General features: G+C 48.5%; 1 protein-coding gene across 1 annotated transcript in view; it reads right to left on the bottom strand.

Annotated features, from left to right (window-relative positions):
• Positions 1-12,044, bottom strand: part of LOC144483440 (zona pellucida sperm-binding protein 3-like) — a 30,466-nt gene extending 18,422 nt beyond the window's left edge. Inside the window, exons 1-9 of the mRNA XM_078202126.1 lie at positions 12,003-12,044; positions 11,161-11,307; positions 7,286-7,606; positions 5,007-5,122; positions 4,815-4,918; positions 4,547-4,724; positions 4,333-4,459; positions 4,164-4,252; positions 3,959-4,080 (exon numbers count right to left, since the gene is read on the bottom strand). Coding sequence (XP_078058252.1) covers positions 3,959-4,080; positions 4,164-4,252; positions 4,333-4,459; positions 4,547-4,724; positions 4,815-4,918; positions 5,007-5,122; positions 7,286-7,606; positions 11,161-11,307; positions 12,003-12,044 — 1,246 coding nt within the window. The remainder of the gene's footprint in view (positions 1-3,958; positions 4,081-4,163; positions 4,253-4,332; positions 4,460-4,546; positions 4,725-4,814; positions 4,919-5,006; positions 5,123-7,285; positions 7,607-11,160; positions 11,308-12,002) is intronic.
• Between the last annotated feature and the right edge of the window lie 10,871 nt (positions 12,045-22,915).

Genomic DNA, 22,915 nt, shown 5'->3' with positions numbered 1-22,915 from the left:
TCGGTAACTCAGCTTCTCAAGTCCCGGCAACATCCTTGTGAACCTTCTCTGCACTCTTTCAATCTTATTTACATCCTTCCTGTAACTAGGTGACCAAAACTGTATACAATACTCCAAATTCAGCCTCACCAATACCTTATATAACCTTATAGACCTTTTATAGACCTTGTAGAGGTCTATAAAATAATGAGAGGCATAGACAAGGTAGATAGTCAATATCTTTTCCCAAAGATAGGGGAGTCTAAAACTAGAGGGCACAGGTTTAAGGTGAGAGGGGAGAGATACAAAAGTGTCCAGAGGGGCAATTTTTCCAGAGGGTGGCGAGTGTCTGAAACAAGCTGCCAGAGGTAGTAGTCAAGGCGGGTACAATTTTATCTTCTAAAAAGCATTTAGACAGTTACATGGGTACAGAGGGATATGGGCCAAATGCAGGAAATTGGGATTAGCTTAGGGATTTAAAAAAAAATAAGGGCGGCATGGACAAGTTGGGCCAAAGGGCCTGTTTCCATGCTGTAAACCTCTATGATGCTAAGTGGCAATTTAGCATGGCCAATGAACTTAACCTGTGCATCTTTGTGGGAGGAAACCCACACAGACACAGAGAATGTGCAAACTCCACATGGACTGTAACCCAAGCTGGGAATCAAACCCAGGTCCCTGGCATTGAGGCAGCAGTGCTAATGACTGTGCTACTGTGTAATGTAGTTACTGAGAAGAGCAAAGCCATTGTCCTGGAATCACATGATAATCTTCATTCTTAATTCACTGACTCTTCCCACACCCTGGACATCACCTCGGGGGTGCATCAGACTGTCAGCAGCCTCAACATTCCTTTTGACCCGACACCCATATCCTCTTCATTATCAACCTTAACCCCGACCACCTCTAACATCACTCAACTCCACCTCTACTTGAGCCCATCTGCTGCATAAAATGTCACGCAGACCCGTGTCTGATCTCAGATCGTCCATTCAAATGGGATCCTGGCAGCCTCCCAGTTACAAACCTCCAACTTTGGCCTTACCTGAAATTGTGGCATGAATTGGAATTTGCATTATGTCCGATTCACCCACCATCCTGTGCTCACTGACATTGCTTTGATTTTAATATTTTCATCCTTGTGTTATAATCCCTATAACCTTACATCTCAGACCCATTGGCAACCACATTCCCCATTATACTGCAAATGTTTCCAATTCAAACATTTATCCAACTCTTTGTTTTTGCTCTCTCCCTATTTTTGCTCTTTCCTTTGTCTCAATCTATCTTTCTCCCTGAATCTCACTCCCTACTTTTTCTCTCCCTTTTACTCATTAAACCGTAGAAAGTAGGACTATAAGACATCAGGAGGCCATTCAGCCCACTCTGCCAGTGGCATATCTTCAGAGCTGTATTTATTTACATTCCCTTTTATTTTTTTCTTGGCTGATCGTTTTCCCCCTTTAAGGTTAAATCCAATTTCCTTTTGAGTCATTATTGAGTCTCTCATTCATGATTTCACACATGCTGATGCACTAAGAAAACTTTCCTAATTTTACCTTTGATTCTAAATCCATCTCTTCAAAGAACAAAGAACAGTACAGCACAGGAAACAGGCCCTTCGGCCCTCCAAGCCTGTGCCGCTCATTGGTCCAACTAGATAATTTGTTTGTATCCCTCCATTCCCAGACTGCTCATGTGACTATCCAGGCAAGTCTTAAACGATGCCAGCGTGTCTTCCTCCACCACCCTACTTGGCAGCGCATTCCAGGCCCCTACCACTCTAAAAAACATCCCTCTGATAGCTGAGTTATACTTCGCCCCTCTCACCTTGAGCCCGTGACCCCTCATGATCGTCACCTCCGACCTGGGAAAAGCTTCCCACTGTTCACCCTATCTATACCTTTCATAATTTTGGACACCTCTATTAGGTCTCCCCTCATTCTCTGTCTTTCCAGGGAGAGAAAGCCCAGCTTACCCAATCTCTCCTCATAGCCAAGACCCTCCATACCAGGCAACATCCTGGTGAACCTTCCCTGCACTCTCTAAAGCTTCCACGTCCTTCTGGTCATGCGGCGACCAGAACTGGACACAATACTCCAAATGTGGCCTAACCAGCGTTCTATACAGCTGCAACATCAGACTCCAGCTTTTATACTCCATACCCCGTCCTATAAAGGCAAGCATACCATATGCCTTCTTCACCACCTGTGCTGCCACCTTCAAGGATTTGTGGACTTGCACACCTAGAGTTGCACACAACTCTTTCTACACTCTTGATGGCTCTGCCATTTATTGTATAACTCCTACATTAGTTCTTCCAAAATGCATCACTTCGCATTTATCTGGATTAAATTCCATCTGCCATTTTTCCGCCCAATTTTCCAGCCTATCTATATCCTGCTGTATTGTCCAACAATGTTCATCGCTATCCGCAGGTCCAGCCATATTAAACCCTTCATGAACTGCTGCAGAATCTTGGCCCTGGTCTTTTGCAATCTGTGTCTTTATTTAAAGGTGTATGTATACAAACCAGCCCAAAATCAGTCAAGTCTATCCAGACAGCCAGGTTTATAAACGAAACATAAAAGTGAAACCGAAAGCATTTTTACCTTTACACACATTCAATTTGATACATATGGTTTACAACAATCTAATTGACAATATTACTAATCATGTTACTGCCACAACAATAGTATCCAGTTTTTTTTCCTGATGCTGGATTCTGGACTAAATGACCTGTAGTTTCCTATTTTGTCACTTTCTGCCTTCCTGAATCATGTTAATTTTTTCGAACTTGCAATCCACTGGATCAGAGTAATTTTTGAAATCAGAAACAGTACATCTCAATCTATAGAGCACTGAGCAAGAAGTCAATAAAATACACTTGCAGCCGTGTGCAAACACGGGTGACACAAGTTGGAGGGCCACCTGGCTGAAAGATCTGGAGCAATCTCAGTCCAACACCAACAAGACAAAAAAGGGGAATCACGTGAACTCCAAGACCTGTGGCACATGTTGGGTTGGGTCCCTGAAGAAGTTAAAATGTGAAGGCTCGTGTTACAATTTCTTCAGGTGATCAGCTTACAGATCATTGAAATGTCAGGTGGGCTCAGATCAGTAAATGAGCTGGTCACCGAGTTCTCAGGTGCTAAACTAATGAACAAATTCATATCAAATTAACACTGCAGTGTGGGTGACAACTGGTCACAAACATTCCAATAGACTGGGCCCACTCTCCCAGGGAGTGAGCATCACCATGGGAGAGGAGGCAGCCCCAGCAGCCAGGCTGAGCTCCACGAGGACATCCTCAGACCTGATCACACCCCCTCCCCCACACTGGGCTCGGAAACAGACAGAAAACCAGCAGCAGCCCCATCAAATCCAGAGAGTTAGTGTTTCTCTCTCAACCCTCAAGTAAACCAATAAATCATTCATCCCAGTTCTGTGCTGGGATTGGCTCACCCCAGCCATCAGTCCTATGGAGCCACTGGCTAACATGTGGAGGATGCATCGACCAATCAGCTCCCAGACACTAGAAACAAGGACGGAGTGCTTTATTGGTCATTTGATGACTGGTTGAACAGAGTTTGTTTGTGTTTCCTGTACAGGAACAAGGTGATCAATGAAGCAGAGATCAGAGAGACAGCTGTCACAGTCAGGGTCACAATCAGGACCACCTCAGACTCCACACCTACAAAGCAATGAGAAACCAATGGTTACTGAAGCTAACACTGAGGGGGACATGGAAACCAGCAGTCAGCCAACTCACCCCCTGGAGACCTCTCCTGTATCCTTCCCTCAGCCTCATTCAGGGAGGCTGTTGCCAGGTTGGTCCCATCAGTATCCAGAATGAGCAGGGGTCCAAGTGAGGCCTCAGCCTCCCACTTCAATCCAGCTTCACTCTCTGCAATATCAACCATTCCAGTTCGAGAGGGGAAAGGGGGAAGCTCCCACATCCAGAGGATCAATGTCCTACCAGCTTCAGCTACAAGATCTCTCCTTCCTCTGGATCCAAATCCCAAATCCCTTGTGGCCCCACCGTTCCCCACATGGCAACAGGCACAAATGTCAAAGCTCGATTCCTCCAATGGGGTCCAGCTAAATAAGAGAAATCAGTCAACCAGGTTGTGCATCACTTCTCCACACAAACACCATCCCCGAGGGAGAGCGAGGGAACTTACACATTCTGCATCTTCTGCAAAGTACAAGCTTTGTTCCTGGAATCTCTCCGATCCACTGGGACAACTTTGAGGTGACAGGTGATGAAAATCTGAGGGACACATTCAACACAAGTGGTTATTTAGTGACTCCCTCCCAACATGGAGACCCCAATGATCAGCTTCCTCTTACCAAGGAATGCTCATCTCCAAAGAAACGGAAGGCATCCAGGTCAAAGTGGAGCTTGTCCGGCTCCCGCTCGTCTCCTGGCAACACAAAGGTTGAAAAGGAGTCCTCAGCTTTGCTGTCCAGGAGGCAGCTGAAGAAAGATGGAAAAAGGGACAAGAAGTGAATCCAGAGAAGCCATTGAGATGGGAGCAGCTGGAGAAAGCAGAGAGCTCCTTACCCATTGTAGTCAATGATGCTGTGTCTGAGGCTGGAGTCCTTGTCTGGCCTCAATGTCCCTACACAGCGGTCAATGTAGAGCTTCAGGGCCATGTGGTTGTTCATTGAAACAGAGGCCTCAATGTGAATGAGCTCACCCAGGTAGTAGACAGTCGAAGTGCGCTCTGTAAGCCAGTCGCCTGAATACAAGAGGACAAGGGTTGGAGACAGTGGGTGCAACTCCCAGTGAGTGAGGACAGGAAATCACTCCCCATCCACCCATCACATACCATTCATTAGGCGCAGAGAGAATGACAGATGCCCTTCTCCAAACCTGGTGGAGCTGAATGGGATCCAGGTGGGCTTGATGGGGTTACTGCTCACATTGCCCTTCCTGGAAAGACAGTGGAGCCATTTTAGGAGAAGGTCAGAGGTCACGAGCAGCTGGAGATCTGATTTGTCAATCGAGTAAAGATTCTCACCTAAAATAACGACACTCAATGGGAACGACCGCTCCATTGGTTCTCACAATAACAGATCCATGGTACTCTGGGCTGTGGCTCAGGTGGGTGCTGTAGATCAGGAAATCTCCAGTCATCTGATAGACAGCAGCTTAAGGAATGAAGAACTGGTCTGAAATGAGAATGTTCTACACTGGGGTTAACAATGAACTCATCCCATTAAAACAATTCTTCAGCAGGATTGACAGGGTCAGTGTGAAGAGGCTGCTTCCCCCAAGCTGGAGAGTCAGTTAGCAGTGAGTCATCCAGGATTGTGATGAATTTCTTCATTCAGCAACAAAGAACAAAGAACAAAGAACAAAGAAACAGGAAACAGGAAACAGGCCCTTCGGCCCTCCAAGCCTGTGCCGCTCCTTGGTCCAACTAGACCAATCGATTGTATCCCTCCATTCCCAGGCTGCTCATGTGACTATCCAGGTCGGTCTTAAACAATGTCAGCGTGCCTGCCTCCACCACCCTACTTGGCAGCGCATTCCAGGCCCCCACCACCCTCTGTAAAAAACATCCCTCTAATATCGGAGTTATACTTCGCCCCTCTCACCTTGAGCCCGTGACCCCTCGTGATCGTCACCTCCGACCTGGGAAAAAGCTTCCCACTGTTCACCCTATCTATACCCTTCATAATCTTGTACACCTCTATTAGATCTCCCCTCATTCTCCGTCTTTCCAGGGAGAACAACCCCAGTTTACCCAATCTCTCCTCATAGCTAAGACCCTCCATACCAGGCAACATCCTGGTAAACCTTCTCTGCGCACTCTCTCCAACGCCTCCACGTCCTTCTGGTAGTGCGGCGACCAGAACTGGACGCAGTACTCCAAATGTGGCCTAACGAGCGTTCTATACAGCTGCATCATCAGACTCCAGCCTTTATACTCTATACCCCGTCCTATAAAGGCAAGCATGCCATATGCCTTCTTCACCACCTTCTCCACCTGTGTTGCCACCTTCAAGGATTTGTGGACTTGCACACCTAGGTCCCTCTGTGTTTCTATACTCCTGATGACTCTGCCATTTATTGTATAACTCCTCCCTACATTATTTCTTCCAAAATGCATCACTTCGCATTTATCCGGATTAAACTCCATCTGCCACCTCTCCGCCCAATTTTCCAGCCTATCTATGTCCTGCTGTATTGCCCGACAATGCTCTTCACTATCCGCAATTCCAGCCATCTTCGTGTCATCCGCAAACTTGCTGATTACACCAGTTACACCTTCTTCCAAATCATTTATATATATCACAAATAGCAGAGGTCCCAGTACAGAGCCCTGCGGAACACCACTGGTCACAGACCTCCAGCCGGAAAAAGACCCTTCGACCACTACCCTCTGTCTCCTATGGCCAAGCCAGTTCTCCACCCATCGAGCCACTTCTCCTTGTATCCCATGAGCCTTAACCTTCTTAACCAACCTGCCATGTGGGACTTTGTCAAATGCCTTACTGAAATCCATATAGACGACATCCACGGCAGATGAATCTTTGGAATTCTCTCCAGCCCCAGAGAGCTGGGAATGGTCACTCACTGAGGATATTCAGCACAGAGGCATTTATTTCTGGCCATTGATGTTTCTGGCCAATCATGTTGTGAGGACAGGAACATGGCGGCTGTGGGAAGCTCAGTCCTGATCATAATGACTGGGGAACAGGCAGAAGGGCCTCATCTGGTTAGCAGTGTTGCTATGCAACCTCAGCCCTTGCTGCAAGGAGAGATCATTAGCACAAGACCAGAATTAATTAACAGGGAAGTGATTCAATAAAAGCTTCAGTTAACAGGAAAAGGAGGCACAAGTTGTCAGTAATTTGGAACATGGAAATAGAACAGTTTGTAATCAGAGCCCCATTGATTCCAATGACTGGGAAAGTGGGAAGTGTGGAGTTCCTCTTTGGTCCAATCCATCTCAATTCCCATTTCATTCTGACTCAACCCAATTGGATTAAACTGGACTGAAACTCAACCCTCAGTTGAGTTGATCTGAATGAGGGGAAATCAAACAAACATTCAAAATAGGAAAAGCTTGGAGGAAGCAAAGAGAAGCTTCCAGAACAATGGGGTTGGAGAGACTCAGACCAGTGAAAGTAAAGTACAATCCTGAATAGAAAGCTAGTTTGGGGTTTATCAAGCAGGAGACAGCTATCTCCTCAATATCAATGACATCTCACCCAGTGTTGGAGTGAAGAGTGGGGAACAACCTACAGCCCCAGCTCAGAGGCAGAGGCAGAGTTTGAGGATTCACATTACCTGCAATCTGCTGCCACACTCATGGAGTCCATAGTCAAAGAGGACAGTGTGGTTCTGAGAGTAGATCCTGGTTGGCCGACAACCTGCTGTCCCCAGGGTCAGATCAGCGGCTTTAACCAGGTGCCTGGTTCCAAATAAATCCAGCTGGACCCTGAGCAGCAGCTTGTCCTCTCCACACTGCACCCTCACACTCTGCACTGGAGACACACCTTGACCCTCAGACACACCGAAATGGGAATCAAAGGGAGGCCCAGGAGGAGGGAATGTCTGAGGCCTAGGGGTGGCTTTGACAATTATCCATGGAAACCTGTGGCCTGGAAACTGTTGCCAAGAATCAGAGCAACAAACAGCTCCAACTAACACCAGCACTGGGAAGAAAACTCTCACTCCAAAATCCCCCATCATCCCAAACAACTGAACCACGCCTTCAGGGACCAAGCGGCACCTTTTATACACACAGCCCACACTCAGCTGACAGCAATTATTCCAGAATCAATAACAACAATTGAACCAATTACCCAGCACCCCACCCCGCCCCCTTCCCTCCTTTTTTTTCTTTCAACACCAACCAAGTATTTATTTCGATACCAATCAAGTAGCTTTTTCGGGTACCAACGTAATAAACGAACTCAAATTAACTTAGGGACAAAGTAAAAGGGGCGGCTCCCCAAAAGGAAGGGGGGAACAGCCCGAACCAAAATCAAAGTCGAAAGGAAACTTAAAACGTCAAACCAAAAGGTGATTATCGGGGGCGATAATACACCCCAGCCCCTGCGGCGCCCAGCGGTCACGGAAGGCGTCAACCGCGCCCGTGGACATCGCATGCTCCCTCTTCAGAGACACCTGGCCGCGAATGTAGCCGCGGTAGAGGGGCAGACAGCCAGGATGGACGGCCCCGTCGATCGCCCGCTGCCTGGACCTGTTAATGGCGCATTTCGCTAGGCCCAGGAGCAGGTTCACGAGGAGGTCGGCATCCCGACCCGCCCCTCTCCGCACCAGGTGGGACTGAAGTGAAACAAAACATCAATAAAAGGTTCTTCAGGAAAACAAAAAGGGGGTGCAACTTAAGACACAAGACGTAAACATGTTCCACGGACTCCACAAGGCCACAGAAGGGGCAAGCTTGGGAGCCTGTGAGCCTATACAACTTACGGTTGTGCGGGACTGCTCCGTGCAACACCCTCCATCCCAGGTCCCCAAGATAATTGGGGGAGATCCCTCCGTAGAGGGACCTCCAGCGGGGACCTCCGCCGCCAGGCGGCAACAAGGCCGCCAAGGTGTATCCGGGCGATGGGTGAGGATGCGGTAGTGGAAGGTGTGCAGCAGCAGCCCGCACAGGAAACGCCTCCGCACGGTGGAAAAAGGCACTGAGGACATTTCCGTGAGGCGGCCCATGCTGTGGGGCACCTGACCCGGAAGGGGGGGATCTAGGCTTTGGACCAATGTGGAATTCTGTCCGGGCAGGGGAGCGCTCCGGCAGGATCCCACCACATGCCTGCGCTGCCTCGGGACCGCGTGTGCACTCGGGGCCGAGCACGACCGTCCTAAGGTCCTAGGTGGCTTTGGACGCGTGCCGGACGGCCACCCCCACACGCTCAGCCAGCACGCGGGGGCTCATCCAGCCCGCTCCTCCGCCATCCAGCACGTCCCCGATCCTGGTCACCCCGGCGGCCACAGCCCTCCTCTCCGCCAGCCACCTGAAGTTATACGGCTGGAGGTGCAGATTCCTGAGCAGCGGCTCTCGCACGAGAGCCGCTACTCCTGACGCTGCGTCGCGAGGCGACCGTGTTCCAGACCGTGAGGAGGTCCTGGTAAAAGACGGGCAACTCCCGCGAGGTCGGAAGGTGCCCCAGATTTATATGCAGCAGCTGCACGTCATAATTCAGGCCGTGCAACAGGCGGGAGAAATCCGTCGCCAGGGCACACCATCGTGGAGGAGGCTCGACGTAAAGGTATCTCTGCAGGGTCTGGAGGCAGAAGGTCGCTACCTGTGTGCGAAAACATACGAGACCTTGACCGCCCTCCGCAAGCGGGAGATGCAGAACCTCGGCAGGGACCCAGTGCAGTCGGTTGTCCCAGAAGAACCGCACAAAGGTTCTCTGGATGTTTGTGACAAAGCCAGGGGGAGGGGTCAAAGGGACCAGCCGGTACCACAACATGGAGGCGACCAGCTGGTTTATGACGCGAACTCGCGCCCCGTAGGACAGCACTCGGAGCAGTTCTGTCCAGCGACTCAGGCGAGTGGAGACTTTGGTCTCCAGCTCCTGCCAGTTCACCGGCTAGGATTCCTCGGCTGGGCAGAGATGGGCCCCCAAGTAGAGGAGGTTGGTCCTGCTCCAGGTGAAAGGCCTGAGCTCCGTCTCCCACAGACCGACCAGGAATCCGGAGCACTTGGCCCAGTTGATCCTGGCGGAGGACGCGGCGGAGTACACCGCCTGGCATTCTCGCATCCTCCGCAGGTCAGCCGGGTCCGTGAACACGAGGAGCACGTCGTCGGCGTAAGCTGACAGGACCACCCCTACGTCCGGTCCGCGCAGAGTCAAACCTGACAACCTCCTCCGCAAGAGGCGCAGGAATGGCTCCACGCATACGGAATACAGTTGGCCGGACAAGGGACAGCCCTGCCGTACTCCTCTCCCGAAGCGAAGGGGCGCCGTCAGGGACCCGTTAACCTTAATCAGACACTCTGCGGCAGAGGAAGGTTTCGTGATACAAAAGATAAAGACAGTGGGAATGGGGAAAATAAAGAAACGGAATGGGTGCGATTTTCCCGGCCCTCTGCACTGCTCGAGTAGCTCAGTGAGCCGGGGAATGTCAGCGGGAGGGAAACAAATGGGATTGGCAACGAGCATCCGGACAGTGGCGATCTTCCCAGACCATTTTATTGGACGTCATTAACCTGGCGCCGGGGAACAGCGTGAGGCTGATTACAGTATGCAGAAGCTGCTCTGTATCTATTTAGCGAGTAAGAAGTTTAACAACACCAGGTTAAAGTCCAACAGGTTTATTTGGTAGCAAAAGCCACAGTGTGGACGTTAACCTGGTGTTGTTAAACGTCTTACTGTGTTTACCCCAGTCCAACGCTGGCATCTCCACATCATGTCTATTTAGCGAGCCCAGGACCCAATCGTCCGGGTTTGCAAAAGTTTCCCACCCCGCCAGTGCAGGTCCACACAAGTGGGGATCATGTCTGGTCCCCCATCAATAGGGACCAGACCTGATGGTTTCCCTGGTGAGACTGGAGCTCATTGAGGCTGCCTGGGGTGTTCGGGGGCAGGGGGTGCCAGGGAGATCAGTGCACACACAGTGGTCCCTCAGCACGCCTCTCAAGTGGGATTAGCCTCCCACACCTACCGGCGTAAATCCCCTGACAACCTCTGTGCTGAACAGAGTGCCCGAAATTCATTAAACTAAACTCGCCTAAAACACAGGTAGCAAAAACTATCATACTCCTGCCCATTGGCCACTGGCACGGTAGCACAGTGGTTAGCACTGCTGCCTCACAGCGCCAGGGACCCGGGTTCAATTTCCAGCTTGGGTCACTGTCTGTGCGGAGTCTGCACGTTCTCCCCGTATCTGCGTGGGTTTCCTCCGGGTGCTCCGGTTTCCTCTCACTGCCTGAAAGACGTGCTGGTTAGGGTGCATTGGCCGTGCTAAATTCTCCCTCAGTGTAACCCGAACAGGCACCAGAGTGTGGCGACTAGCGGATTTTCACAGTAACTTCATTGCAGTGTTAATGTAAACCTACTTGTGACACTAATAAATAAAGTTCAACTTATTTTTTGGGACAATTGCACCCAAGATGTCTCCAGGTGTGACTGGTTGCCTAGTAACTGTCGGAATGTAACAGGAAGGAATAAAGAAAGAAATGAGACCAAATGAAAGCAGCAGAAAAGCCGGAATGAAGGTGGAGAGTCTGATGTGAAATTGTTGAACTCAGAGCTGAGTCCAGAATGCTGCCGAGAGTCCATTCGAAAGAGGAGCTGCTGTTCCTCCAGCTTGCATTGAGTTTCATTCCAACCCTGTCGCAGGACAAGAACAGAAAGGTCAGAGTGCCAGCAAGGTGGAGGATTGAAATGACAAACCACAGGAAGCTCAGGGTCATGTCTGTGGAAGGAATGGATGTGTTCCTCAAAGCGGAAACCCAGTCTGTATCTGAACTCCCCAATGTAGAGCAGAGCACATTGTGAGCATTGAATACAGTGTACTCAATAGAGAGTTCAAGCCAGTGTCCAAAGTCTTTTCCTCTCTTTGTCCATATTCCTTCCTTATCTATAGTTATCCCATCTACTCCTGTTGTACCTTTCCAATCCCATTCTCTGTGGAACTGGATCAATCCTCAATCTCTATCTCCTCCACTCTTTAACACCATTTCATATCAATTCTTTATCTTTTCTGAGTTTTTCTGTTTTGATGAAATCTTTGATGTGGAAACATAGAAACTAGAAGCAGGAGTCGGCCATTCGGCCCCTTGAGGCTGTTCCACCATTCATTTTGATCATGGCTGATCATCACATTCAATATCCTGAAGTGTTCAATAGCGCAGTGTTGGACCTTCACCTGACACTTGTCGCCCTTTGAGTAACTCACTGCGTAATGTGTCTGAGTTAAAAAGGGCCACTGCAAACTGGTCAAGGTTAGTCAGAGGATATTTATCCACCTTTCACTTTACAACACACTGTCCCACATTAAACTCTGCTGCCATCCTCTTACTCACCAGTTCAGGCCTCAATGTCTCTTTCCCACTTGCTGCTTCCATTGGCACTAACTACGATACAATCAGTAAAGATAGGCAACAACACCTCCTCCACGATATCCTCAACATCGGTGCCACACAAGGCTGTGTCCCTGGCCCCCTATCATAATCCTTTTTTAGCTATGGCTGTGTGGCCAAATTCTCCTCCAACTCCATTATCAATTTTGCTGATGGCACCACCATAGTCGGTCCGATCTCAAACAATGACGAGAGAAAACAGGAATGAGAGAGATAATCTGGTGAACTGGTGCAATGACAATAATCTCTCCCTCAGTGTCAACAAAACAAAGGAGATAGTCATCGACTTCAGGAAGCGTAATGGAGGACGTGCCCCTGTCTGCATCACTGGAGATGAACTGGAAATGGTCGAGAGCTTCAGGTTTCTGGATGTCCACATCACCAACAACCTGTCCTGGTCCCTGCATGCCGACACTCTAGTTAAGAAAGTCCACCAATGCCTCTATTTTCTCAAGAGGCTCAGGAAATTTGGCATGTCCTCTACAACTCTCGCCAACTTTTGCGGATGCACCATAGAAAGCATTCTTTCTGTTGTATCTCAGCTTGGTATGGCTCCTACTCTGTCCAAGACCGCAAGGAACTACAAAGGGCCATGAATGAAGCCCAGTCCATCACTCAAACCAGCCTCCCATCCATTGACCCTGTCTACACTTCCCGCTGCCTTAGACAAGCAGCCAACATAATCAAGGACCCCACATACCAACCGACACCAGAACAGCTTCTTCCCTGCTGCCATCAGGCTTTTGAATAAACCTACCTCATATTAAGTTGATCTTTCTCTACACCCTAGCTATGACTGTAACACTACATTCTGCACTCTCTCGCTTCCTTCTCTATGAGTGGTATGCTTTGGCTGTCTCGCGTGCAAGAAACAATGCTTTTCACTGTAAACCAATACATGTGACAATAATAAGTCAAATCAAAATCTTCTGACCCCATCGTGATTTCTCATTGAATGCACCCCTCGCCTCTGCAAAACCCAAGGAGGGGATTCACCATCGGCAGGACCATAAGAACCCACCAGCCCAAGTGGCCAGAAAATTCCACCCAATGTTTAACCAATTTATTGGAGTTGATGAAAGAAGTAAAATGTGCCGTGAATAAAGGGGAACCAGTGGATGTACGGTACTTAGATTTCCAGAAGGTATTTAATAAAGTGCCACACCAAAGGCTGTGGTGAAAAACCGTTCTAAAATAACTCCCCCTCACATTAGTTCTTCCAAAATGCATCATTTCGCATTTATCTTGTTTAAATTCCATCTGCCATTTCTCCGCCCAATTTTCCAGCCTATCTATATCCTGCTGTATTGCCCGACAATGTTCATCGCTATCCGCAAGTCCAGCCATCTTCGTGTCATCCGCAAACTTGCTGATAACACCAGTTACACCTTCTTCCAAATCATTTATATATATCACAAATAGCAGAGGTCGCAGTACAGAGCCCTGCGGAACACCACTGGTCACAGACCTCCAGCCGGATAAAGACCCTTCGACTGCTACCCTCTGTCTCCTGTGGCCAAGCGAGTTCTCTCCCCATCTCGCCACCTTTCCTTGTATCCCATGAGCCTTAACCTTCTGAACCAACCTGCCATGTGGGACTTTGTCAAATGCCTTACTGAAATCCATATAGACAACACCCACGGCCCTTCCTTCGTCAACCGTTTTTGTCACTTCCTCAAAAAACTCCACCAAATTTGTAAGGCACGACCTCCCTCTTACAAAACCATGCTGTCTGTCACTAATGAGATTGTTCCATTCTAAATGCGCATACATCCTGTCTCTAAGAATCCTCTCCAACAACTTCCCAACCACGGACGTCAAGCTCACCGGCCTATAATGACCCGGGTCACCCCTGCTACCCTTCTAAAATAATGGTACCACATTCGCTATCCTCCAATCCTCAAGGACCTCTCCTGTGTCCAATGAAGAGACAAAGATTTCCGTCAGAGGCCCAGCAATTACATCTCTTGTCTCCCTGAGCAGTCTAGGATAGATGCCATCAGACCCTGGGGATTTGTCAGTTTTAATGTTACCTAAACAACCTAACACTTCCTCCCTTGTAATGGAGATTCTCTCTAACGGGTCAACACCTCCCTCTGAGAAACCCGCAGTCAACAAGTCCCTCTCCTTTGTGAATACCGATGCAAAGTATTCATTTAGGATCTCCCCTATTCCCTTTGGTTCTAAGCATAATTCCCCTCCTTTGTCCCTGAGAGGTCCGACTTTTTCCCTGACAACTCTTTTGTTCCTGACATATGAATAAAATGCCTTAGGATTCTCCTTAATCCTGCCTGCCAAGAACATTTCGTGACCACGTTTTGCCCTTCTCACTCCCCGTTTGAGTTCTTTCCTACTCTCTCTGTATTCCTCCAGAGCTGCCTCTGTTTTCAGTTGCCTGGACTGAATGTACGCCTCCCTTTTCTTTTTAGAAACATAGAAAGCTAAAGCACAAAACAGGCCCTTCGGCCCCACAAGTTGTGCCGAACATATCCCTACCTTCTAGGCCGACCTATAACCCTCCATCCTATTAAGTCCCATGTACTCATCCAGGAGTCTCTTAAAAGACCTTATTGAGTTTGTCTCCACCACCACTGACGGCAGCCGATTCCACTCGCCCACCACCCTCTGTGTGAAAAACTTCCCCCTAACATCTCCCCTGCACCTTAAAGCTGTGTCCTCTCGTAGCAGCCATTTCCACCCTGGGAAAAAGCCTCAGAGTCCACCCGATCTATGCCTCTCAACATCTTATATACCTGTATTAGGTCTCCTCTCATCCTACGTCTCTCCAAGGAGAAAAGACCGAGCTCCCTCAGCCTATCCTCATAAGGCATGCCACGCAATCCAGGCAACATCCTTGTAAATCTCCTCTGCATCCTTTCAATCTTTTCCACATCTGTCCTGTAATGAGGTGACCAGAACTGAGCACAGTACTCCAAGTGGGGTCTGACGAGGGTCTTATATAGCTGCATCATTATCCCCGGACCCCTAAACTCAATCCCTCGATTGATAAAGGCCAGCACACCATACGCCTTCTTAACCACCTCCTCCACCTGCGGGGCCGATTTTAGAGTCCTATGGACCCGGACTCCAAGGTCCTTCTGATCCTCGACAGTACTAAGAGTCTTTCCCTTTATATTGTACTCCTTCATCCCATTTGGCCTGCCAAAGTGGACCACTACGCATTTATCTGGGTTGAAATCCATCTGCCACTTCTCCGCCCAGTCTTGCATCCTATCTATGTCCCTCTGTAACTTCTGACATCCCTCCAGACTGTCCACAACCCCACCAACCTTCGTGTCGTCGGCAAACTTACCAACCCATCCCTCCGCTTCCTCATCCAGGTCATTTATGAAAATGACAAACAGCAAGGGTCCCAGAACAGATCCCTGGGGCACACCACTGGTGACCGACCTCCATTTAGAAAAAGACCCATCTATACACACTCTCTGCCTCCTTTGGGCAAGCCAGTTCTGGATCCACAGGGTCAGTCCTAAATGGCAGAGCCATCAAGAGTATAGAACCACAGAGGGACCTAGGTGTGCAAGTCCACAAATCCTTGAAGGTGGCAGCACAGGTGGAGAAGGTGGTGAAGAAGGCACATGGTATGCTTGCCTTTATCGGATGGGGTATAGAGTATAAAAGCTGGAGTCTGATGATGCAGCTGTATAGAACGCTGGTTAGGCCACATTTGGAGTACTGCGTCCAGTTCTGGTCGCCGCACTACCAGAAGGACGTGGAGGCATTAGAGAGAGTGCAGAGAAGGTTTACCAGGATGTTGCCTGGTATGGAGGGTCTTAGCTATGAGGGGAGATTGGGTAAACTGGGCTTGTTCTCCCTGGAAAGATGGAGAATGAGGGGTGACCTAATAGAGGTGTACAAAATTATGAAGGGTATAGATAGGGTGAACAGTGGGTGGGAAGCTTTTTCCCAGGTCGGAGGTGACGATCACGAGGGGTCACGGGCTCAAGGTGAGAGGGGCGAAGTATAACTCAGATATCAGAGGGACGTTTTTTACACAGAGGGTGGTGGGGGCCTGGAATGCGCTGCCAAGTAGGGTGGTGGAGGCAGGCACGCTGACATCGTTTAAGACTTACCTGGATAGTCACATGAGCAGCCTGGGAATGGAGGGATACAAACGATTGGTCTAGTTGGACCAAGGAGCGGCACAGGCTTGGAGGGCCGAAGGGTCTGTTTCCTGTGCTGTACTGTTCTTTGGTGCGGCCGCATTTGGAGTATTGCGTACTTTTCTGGTCGCCACATTATAGGAAGGATGTGGAAGCATTGGAAAGGGTGCAGAGGAGATTTACTAGGATGTTGCCTGGTCTGGTGGGAAGTACTTATGAGGAAAGGCTGAGTGACTTGAGGCTGTTTTCATTCGAGAGAAGAAGGTTAAGAGGTGACTTAATAGAGGCATACAAGATGATCAGAGGATTAGATAGGGTGGACAGTGAGAGCCTTTTTCCTCGGATGGTGACAGCTAGCACGAGGGGACATAGCTTTAAATTGAGGGGTGAGAGATATAGGACAGATGTTAGAGGTAGGTTCTGTACTCAGAGAGTAGTCAGGGCATGGAATGCCCTGCCTGCAGCAGTAGTGGACTCGTCAACATTCAGGGCATTTAAAGGGTCATTGGATAAACATATGGATGATATTAAAGAGGAGATAGCAGGGCATCTGGATAGAAATGGTTCGATCAATCAGACGCAGAATGGATTCATGAGGGGAAAGTCGTGCTTGACGAACATGTTGGATTTTTATGAAGATGTGACTAGTGCGGTTGATGGAGGAGAACCGGTGGATGCGGTGTTTTTGGATTTCCAAAAGGCGTTTGATAAGGTGCCCCATAAAAGGCTGCTGAAGAAGATTAGGGCACACGGAGTTGGGGGTAGTGTGTTAAAGTGGATTGGGGACTGGCTATCTGACAGGAAGCAAAGAGTCGGAATAAATGGGTGTTTTTCCGGTTGGAGGAAGGTAACTAGTGGCGTGCCGCAGGGATCGGTACTCGGGCTGCAACTATTTACCATTTATATAGATGATCTGGAGGAGGGGACGGAGTGTAGGGTAACGAAGTTTGCAGACGACACAAAGATAAGTGGAAAAGTGAATCGTGTGGAGGACGGAGAAGATCTGCAGAGAGATTTGGACAGGCTGAGTGAGTGGGCGAGGATATGGCAAATGGAGTATAACGTTGATAAATGCGAGGTTATACACTTTGGAGGAAATAATAACAAATGGGATTACTATCTCAATGGAAACAAATTAAAACATGCTACCGTGCAAAGGGACCTGGGGGTCCTTGTGCATGAGACGCAAAAGCCCAGTCTGCAGGTACAACAGGTGATCAAGAAGGCAAATGGGATGTTGGCCTATATCGCGAGGGGGATAGAATATAAAAGCAGGGATGTCTTGATGCACCTGTACAGGGCATTGGTGAGGCCGCAGCTGGAATACTGTGTGCAGTATTGGTCCCCTTATATGAGGAAGGATATATTGGCATTGGAGGGAGTGCAGAGAAGGTTCACCAGGTTGATACCGGAGATGAGGGGTTTGGATTATGAGGAGAGGCTGAGGAGATTGGGTTTGTACTCGTTGGAGTTTAGAAGGATGAGGGGGGATCTTATGGAGACTTATAAGATAATGCGGGGGCTGGATAGGGTGGAGGCGGAGAGATTCTTTCCACTTAGTAAGGAAGTTAAAACTAGAGGGCACAGCCTCAAAATAAAGGGGGTCGGTTTAAGACAGAGTTGAGGAGGAACTTCTTCTCCCAGAGGGTGGTGAATCTCTGGAATTCTCTGCCCACTGAGGTGGTGGAGGCTACCTCGCTGAATATGTTTAAAGCGCGGATGGATGGATTCCTGATCGGTAAGGGAATTAGGGGTTATGGGGATCAGGCGGGTAAGTGGTACTGATCCACGTCAGATCAGCCATGATCTTATTGAATGGCGGGGCAGGCTCGAGGGGCTAGATGGCCTACTCCTGCTCCTATTTCTTATGTTCTTATATTGGAATAGTGTAGGTTCGATGGGCTTGAGATTGGTTCCACAGGTCGGCGCAACATTGAGGGCCGAAGGGCCTGTACTGCGCTGTAATGTTCTATGTTCGATGTTCACTACCCCCCACCCCCCCCCCCCCCCCCCCGCCCCCTCCAGAGGAACATCTGCCCACCTCCTCCTCCCACCCCTCCCCCAACCAGACAACAATCTGGCCTCACTCCCCTCCCCCCTCCGCTCCCCCCCCCCCAACCAGAGAATGATCTGACCCGCCTCCCTCCTCCCCCCCACCACTGATCTGAGTCAGGGAGCCGTTGGAAGCTCGGAACGCGCTCTTCAGCAGCTGGAGCGCCCGATTCAGACTATTATTTAGCAGGTCCATTAGGGCGCGGTTCCGGATTGGCAAACGCGGTGGTGAAGGGGGAAATGCTGATAAAGTTGGGCGGGTAGTTCATTAATTCAATTTAAATGCATGGAAATGCGCCCGTTTTGGGCGCGAATCGAATTGCTGCCATTCCCGGGTTTCGGTAAAGTGGCAATCTGCGCGGATGTGGGTGTGGATCGCGTTAATGGCCTCACACCCGACTTTACCAGGTTTTCGCGCCCAATCAGGCCCTATGTGTCTGCGTGTGTGTTTCTGTGTCAGTGTGTGCTTCTGTGTGCCTCAGTGTGTCTGTGTGTGTTTACCTCTGTGTCTGTGCGTGCCGCTGTGTCTCTGTGTGTGTGTCTGTGTCAGTATGATTCTGTCTGTGTGTGTCTCTGTGTGTGTGTGTGTGTCGCTCTGTGTGCATGTCTCTCTGTTTCACCGTGTGTATCTGTGTGTGTGTGTCTGTCTGTGAGTGTGGGGCTGTGTGTGTGTCTCTGTGTGTGTGTCTGTGTCAGTATGATTCTGTCTGTGTGTGTCTCTGTGTGTGTGTGTGTGTCGCTCTGTGTGCATGTCTCTCTGTTTCACCGTGTGTATCTGTGTGTGTGTGTGTCTGTGAGTGTGGGGCTGTGTGTGTGTATCTGTGTGTGTGTCTGTGAGTGTGGGGCTGTGTGTGCATCTATGTGTCTCTGCTCGTGTGTGAGATTGTGTATGTTTCACTGTCTCTCTGTCCCAAAGTGTGCTTCTCTCTCCACAGATACTGTCTGACCTGCTCAGTATTTTTTGCATTTACGACCCCACTATTGAAAATAATCTTTTAACTTGCGTGTAATTTATCACAGAACACGGGCAGCATGGGCTTATCGAGAATGATGGGAAAGTGTTGGGGTGGAGAAGTTATTCCTTCAAGTGGAAATCAGTGTAGTTTTGAAATGTGTTGAGGGTTTCTGCCTCTCCCCATTCAACCCTCCCCAACCTCTCTATCGAGGCTCCTTATCATTTCCTACCCGGCAATTATTTGTGTTCTAGAGAGGGTGCAGAGCAGATTCAAATGAAACAGACAGACAGAAATGTGATGCATTTTGGACAATAAGTTGAGGAGAGAAAATCTAAATGAAATGGGAACAAGTTAAAATGTGCAGCAAAAGGGAGACCTTCTCAACCTCTCTCAATCTGTGTCTCGCTCTTTTTCTCACTCTCTGTGTCTGTGTCTTCTGTCCCTCTCTCCATCTCGCTAGTTTCTGCCTCAATTTAATTGGTTTTTTTCATGGTCATTTTAAACGATGATTGCTGTGACAATGTTAAAGATCTGTCCTGTGTCCAGTTTTAATGCTGCTTCTTGTAACCGTTTAAAAATATGTTTGTTGTTTCTGCTCAGCTGTTGTTTTGTCCTTTTCTGGACAATTGAATGAGAGTTTGTTGTGTTAAGCTGTGATGATAAACAGCATGATCATTCTCAGAGTTATTAGTTCTGTTCAGTTTTAGTGATATTTGCTTTCTACAACTGAAGTGATGTGTGCTGTGACAATTCTAAATGACATTTGTGGTGCACGTTTCAAACAATATCTGTTGTGTATATTTTAATTGACCATAAAGGGTGTAGATACGCAGAGGGACCTGGGTGTGCAAGTCCACAGATCCTCGAAGGTGACGTCACAGGTGGAGAAGGTGGTGAAGAAGGCATATGGCATGCTTGCCTTTATAGGACGGGGCATAGAGTATAAAAGTTGGGGTCTGATGTTGCAGATGTAGAGAACGTTGGTTCGGCCGCATCTGGAATACTGCGTCCAGTTCTGGTCGCCACACTACCAGAAGGACGTGGAGGCTTTAGAGAGAGTGCAGAGGAGGTTTACCAGGATGCTGCCTGGTATGGAGGGGCTGAGTTATGAGGAGAGATTGGGTAAACTGGGGTTGTTCTCCCTGGAAAGACGGAGGATGAGGGGAGACTTAATAGAGGTGTATAAAATTATGAAAGGCATAGATAGGGTGAACGGTGGGAAGCTTTTCCCCAGGTCGGTGGTGACGTTCACGAGGGGTCATAGGTTCAAGGTGAAGGGGGGGAGGTTTAACACAGATATCAGAAGGACATATTTCACACAGAGGGTGGTGGGAGCCTGGAATGCGCTGCCGGGCAAGGTGGTGGAGGCGGACACACTGGGAACGTTTAAGACTTATCTAGACAGCTATATGAACGGAGTGGGAATGGAGGGATACAAAAGAGTGGTCTAGTTTGGACCAGGGAGCGGCGCGGGCTTGGAGGGCCGAAGGGCTTGTTCCTGTGCTGTATTGTTCTTTGTTTTAAGAACACTCTTTATTTTAAATGCTATTTAATTTTAAAATTTTTGACTGTTATTTTTCTGATGTAATTAATTTGTACCTGCATTCCCCATTTGGAATTCAATTTGTGTCCATGTTGTTATGAAGTTGCACAGATCAGGTTAAACATGTGGTGTTTGACAAATGTACAGATTGAAAAGAAATGCTGAAACCAAAAGAAGAAATCACACAGCATTGTCTCTTTAAAAAGCCTGTGTCTTTGTGCTGGGGATTTTAAACTGCAGAAAGCAGGGCTGCAGAAGACAACTTTACAACATTTGTGTCCAGAGCAGCATCCAGAGTCCCAGCAGAACAAAACAGGCTTCTGAATTTGGAGCAATGAGTTTATAGCGAGGACTCAGAGACACGGAACCAATTGAATTCAAATCTGAGTGTTATTGACAGCCTCAAGCCTGTCTCACTGTATTTCTCACTGTATCTGCCTGTGTCTCTATGTATAAATACAGAGAAACAGTTTCAACAACACCAGGTTAAAGTCCAACAGGTTTATTTGGTAGCAAATACCATTAGCTTTCGGAGCGCTGCTCCTTCGTCAGATGGAGTGGAAATGTCTCTGTGTGCACTGTTTGAGAGCACATTTCCACTCCATCTGACGAAGGAGCAGCGCTCCGAAAGCTTATGGTATTTGCTACCAAATAAACCTGTTGGACTTTAACCTGGTGTCGTTAAAACTCTTACTGTGTTCACCCCAGTCCAACGCTGGCATTTCCACATCATAAATACAGAGAGGCAGGAGATACACAGAGAAATACAGTGAACAGGCAAACACAGAGATAAATACAGTGAACAGGCAAACACAGAGAGAAATACAGTGAACAGGCAAACACAGAGAGAAATACAGTGAACAGGCAAACACAGAGAGAAATACAGTGAACAGGCAAACACAGAGAGAAATACAGAAAGACTGGAAGATACACAGCTTACCCAAATCACTGATGTATTTTGTGAATAGCTGGGACCCAAGAACTGACCCCTAGTTATTGGCTGCCACTTAGAAAAATATACATTTATTCCTACTCACTTTACAAGGATGTTGCCTGGATTGGGGGGCATGCCTTATGAGGATAGGTTGAGGGAGCTCGGTCTTTTCTCCTTGGAGAGACGAAGGATGAGAGGTGACCTGATAGAGGTTTACAAGATGTTGAGAGGTATAGATCGGGTGGATTCTCGGAGGCTTTTTCCCAGGGCTGAAATGGCTGCTACGAGAGGACACAGGTTTAAGGTGCTGGGGAGTAGGTACAGAGGAGATGTCAGCGGTAACTTTTTCACTCAGAGGGTGGTGGGTGAGTGGAAGCGGCTGCCGTCAGTGGTGGTGGAAGCAAACTCGATAGGGTCTTTTAAGAGACTTCTGGATGAGTACATGGGACTTAATAGGATTGAGGGTTGTAGGTAAGTCTATTTATAAGCCTAGGTGGGTAGGGACACGACTGGCGCAACTTGTGGGCTGAAGGGCCTGTTTGTGCTGTATTTTTTCTATGTTCTATGTTCACCGTTTCCTATCTGCGAACCAATTCTCAGTCTGTGCCATTATATTACCCCCAATCCCATGCACTTTAATTTAGCGCACTAATCTCTTATGTGGCGCTGCTCCATCCATTAGTGTGCAGTGTAGATTTATCAGAATGATACCAGGATAGCACGGGTTAAATCACAAGGTGGTGAAATAACACATCGAGGATTGTAGTCCCCGGACAGACTGTTAACTTCAACGCTGAGAAACGTGATGCATTTTGGACAATAAGTTGAGTAGAGAAAATATAAACAAAATGGGAACAAGTTTGTGAAGGGCAAGTCGTGCCTTACAAATTTGATTAAATTTTTGAGGAGGTAACTAGGTGTGTTGATGAAGGTAGGGCAGTTGATGTCATATACATGGATTTTAGTAAGGCGGTTCATAAGGTCCCCCATGGTCGGCTTATGATGAAAGTGAGGAGGTGTGGGATAGAGGGAAAGTTGGCCGATTGGATAGGTAACTGGCTATCTGATCGAAGACAGAGGGTGGTGGTGGATGGAAAATTTTCGGACTGGAGGCAGGTTGCTAGCAGAGTGCCACAGGGATCAGCGCTTGGTCCTCTGCTCTTTGTTATTTTTATTAATAACTTAGAGGAGGGGGCTGAAGGTTGGATCAGTAAATCTGCTGATGACACCAAGATTGGTGGAGTAGT

Source organism: Mustelus asterias, unplaced genomic scaffold, assembly GCF_964213995.1.
Source record: "Mustelus asterias unplaced genomic scaffold, sMusAst1.hap1.1 HAP1_SCAFFOLD_69, whole genome shotgun sequence".
NCBI lineage: Eukaryota > Metazoa > Chordata > Chondrichthyes > Carcharhiniformes > Triakidae > Mustelus > Mustelus asterias.
The sequence above is the reverse complement of the archived record's forward strand: the minus strand, read 5'-3'. Positions and strand labels throughout refer to the sequence as shown.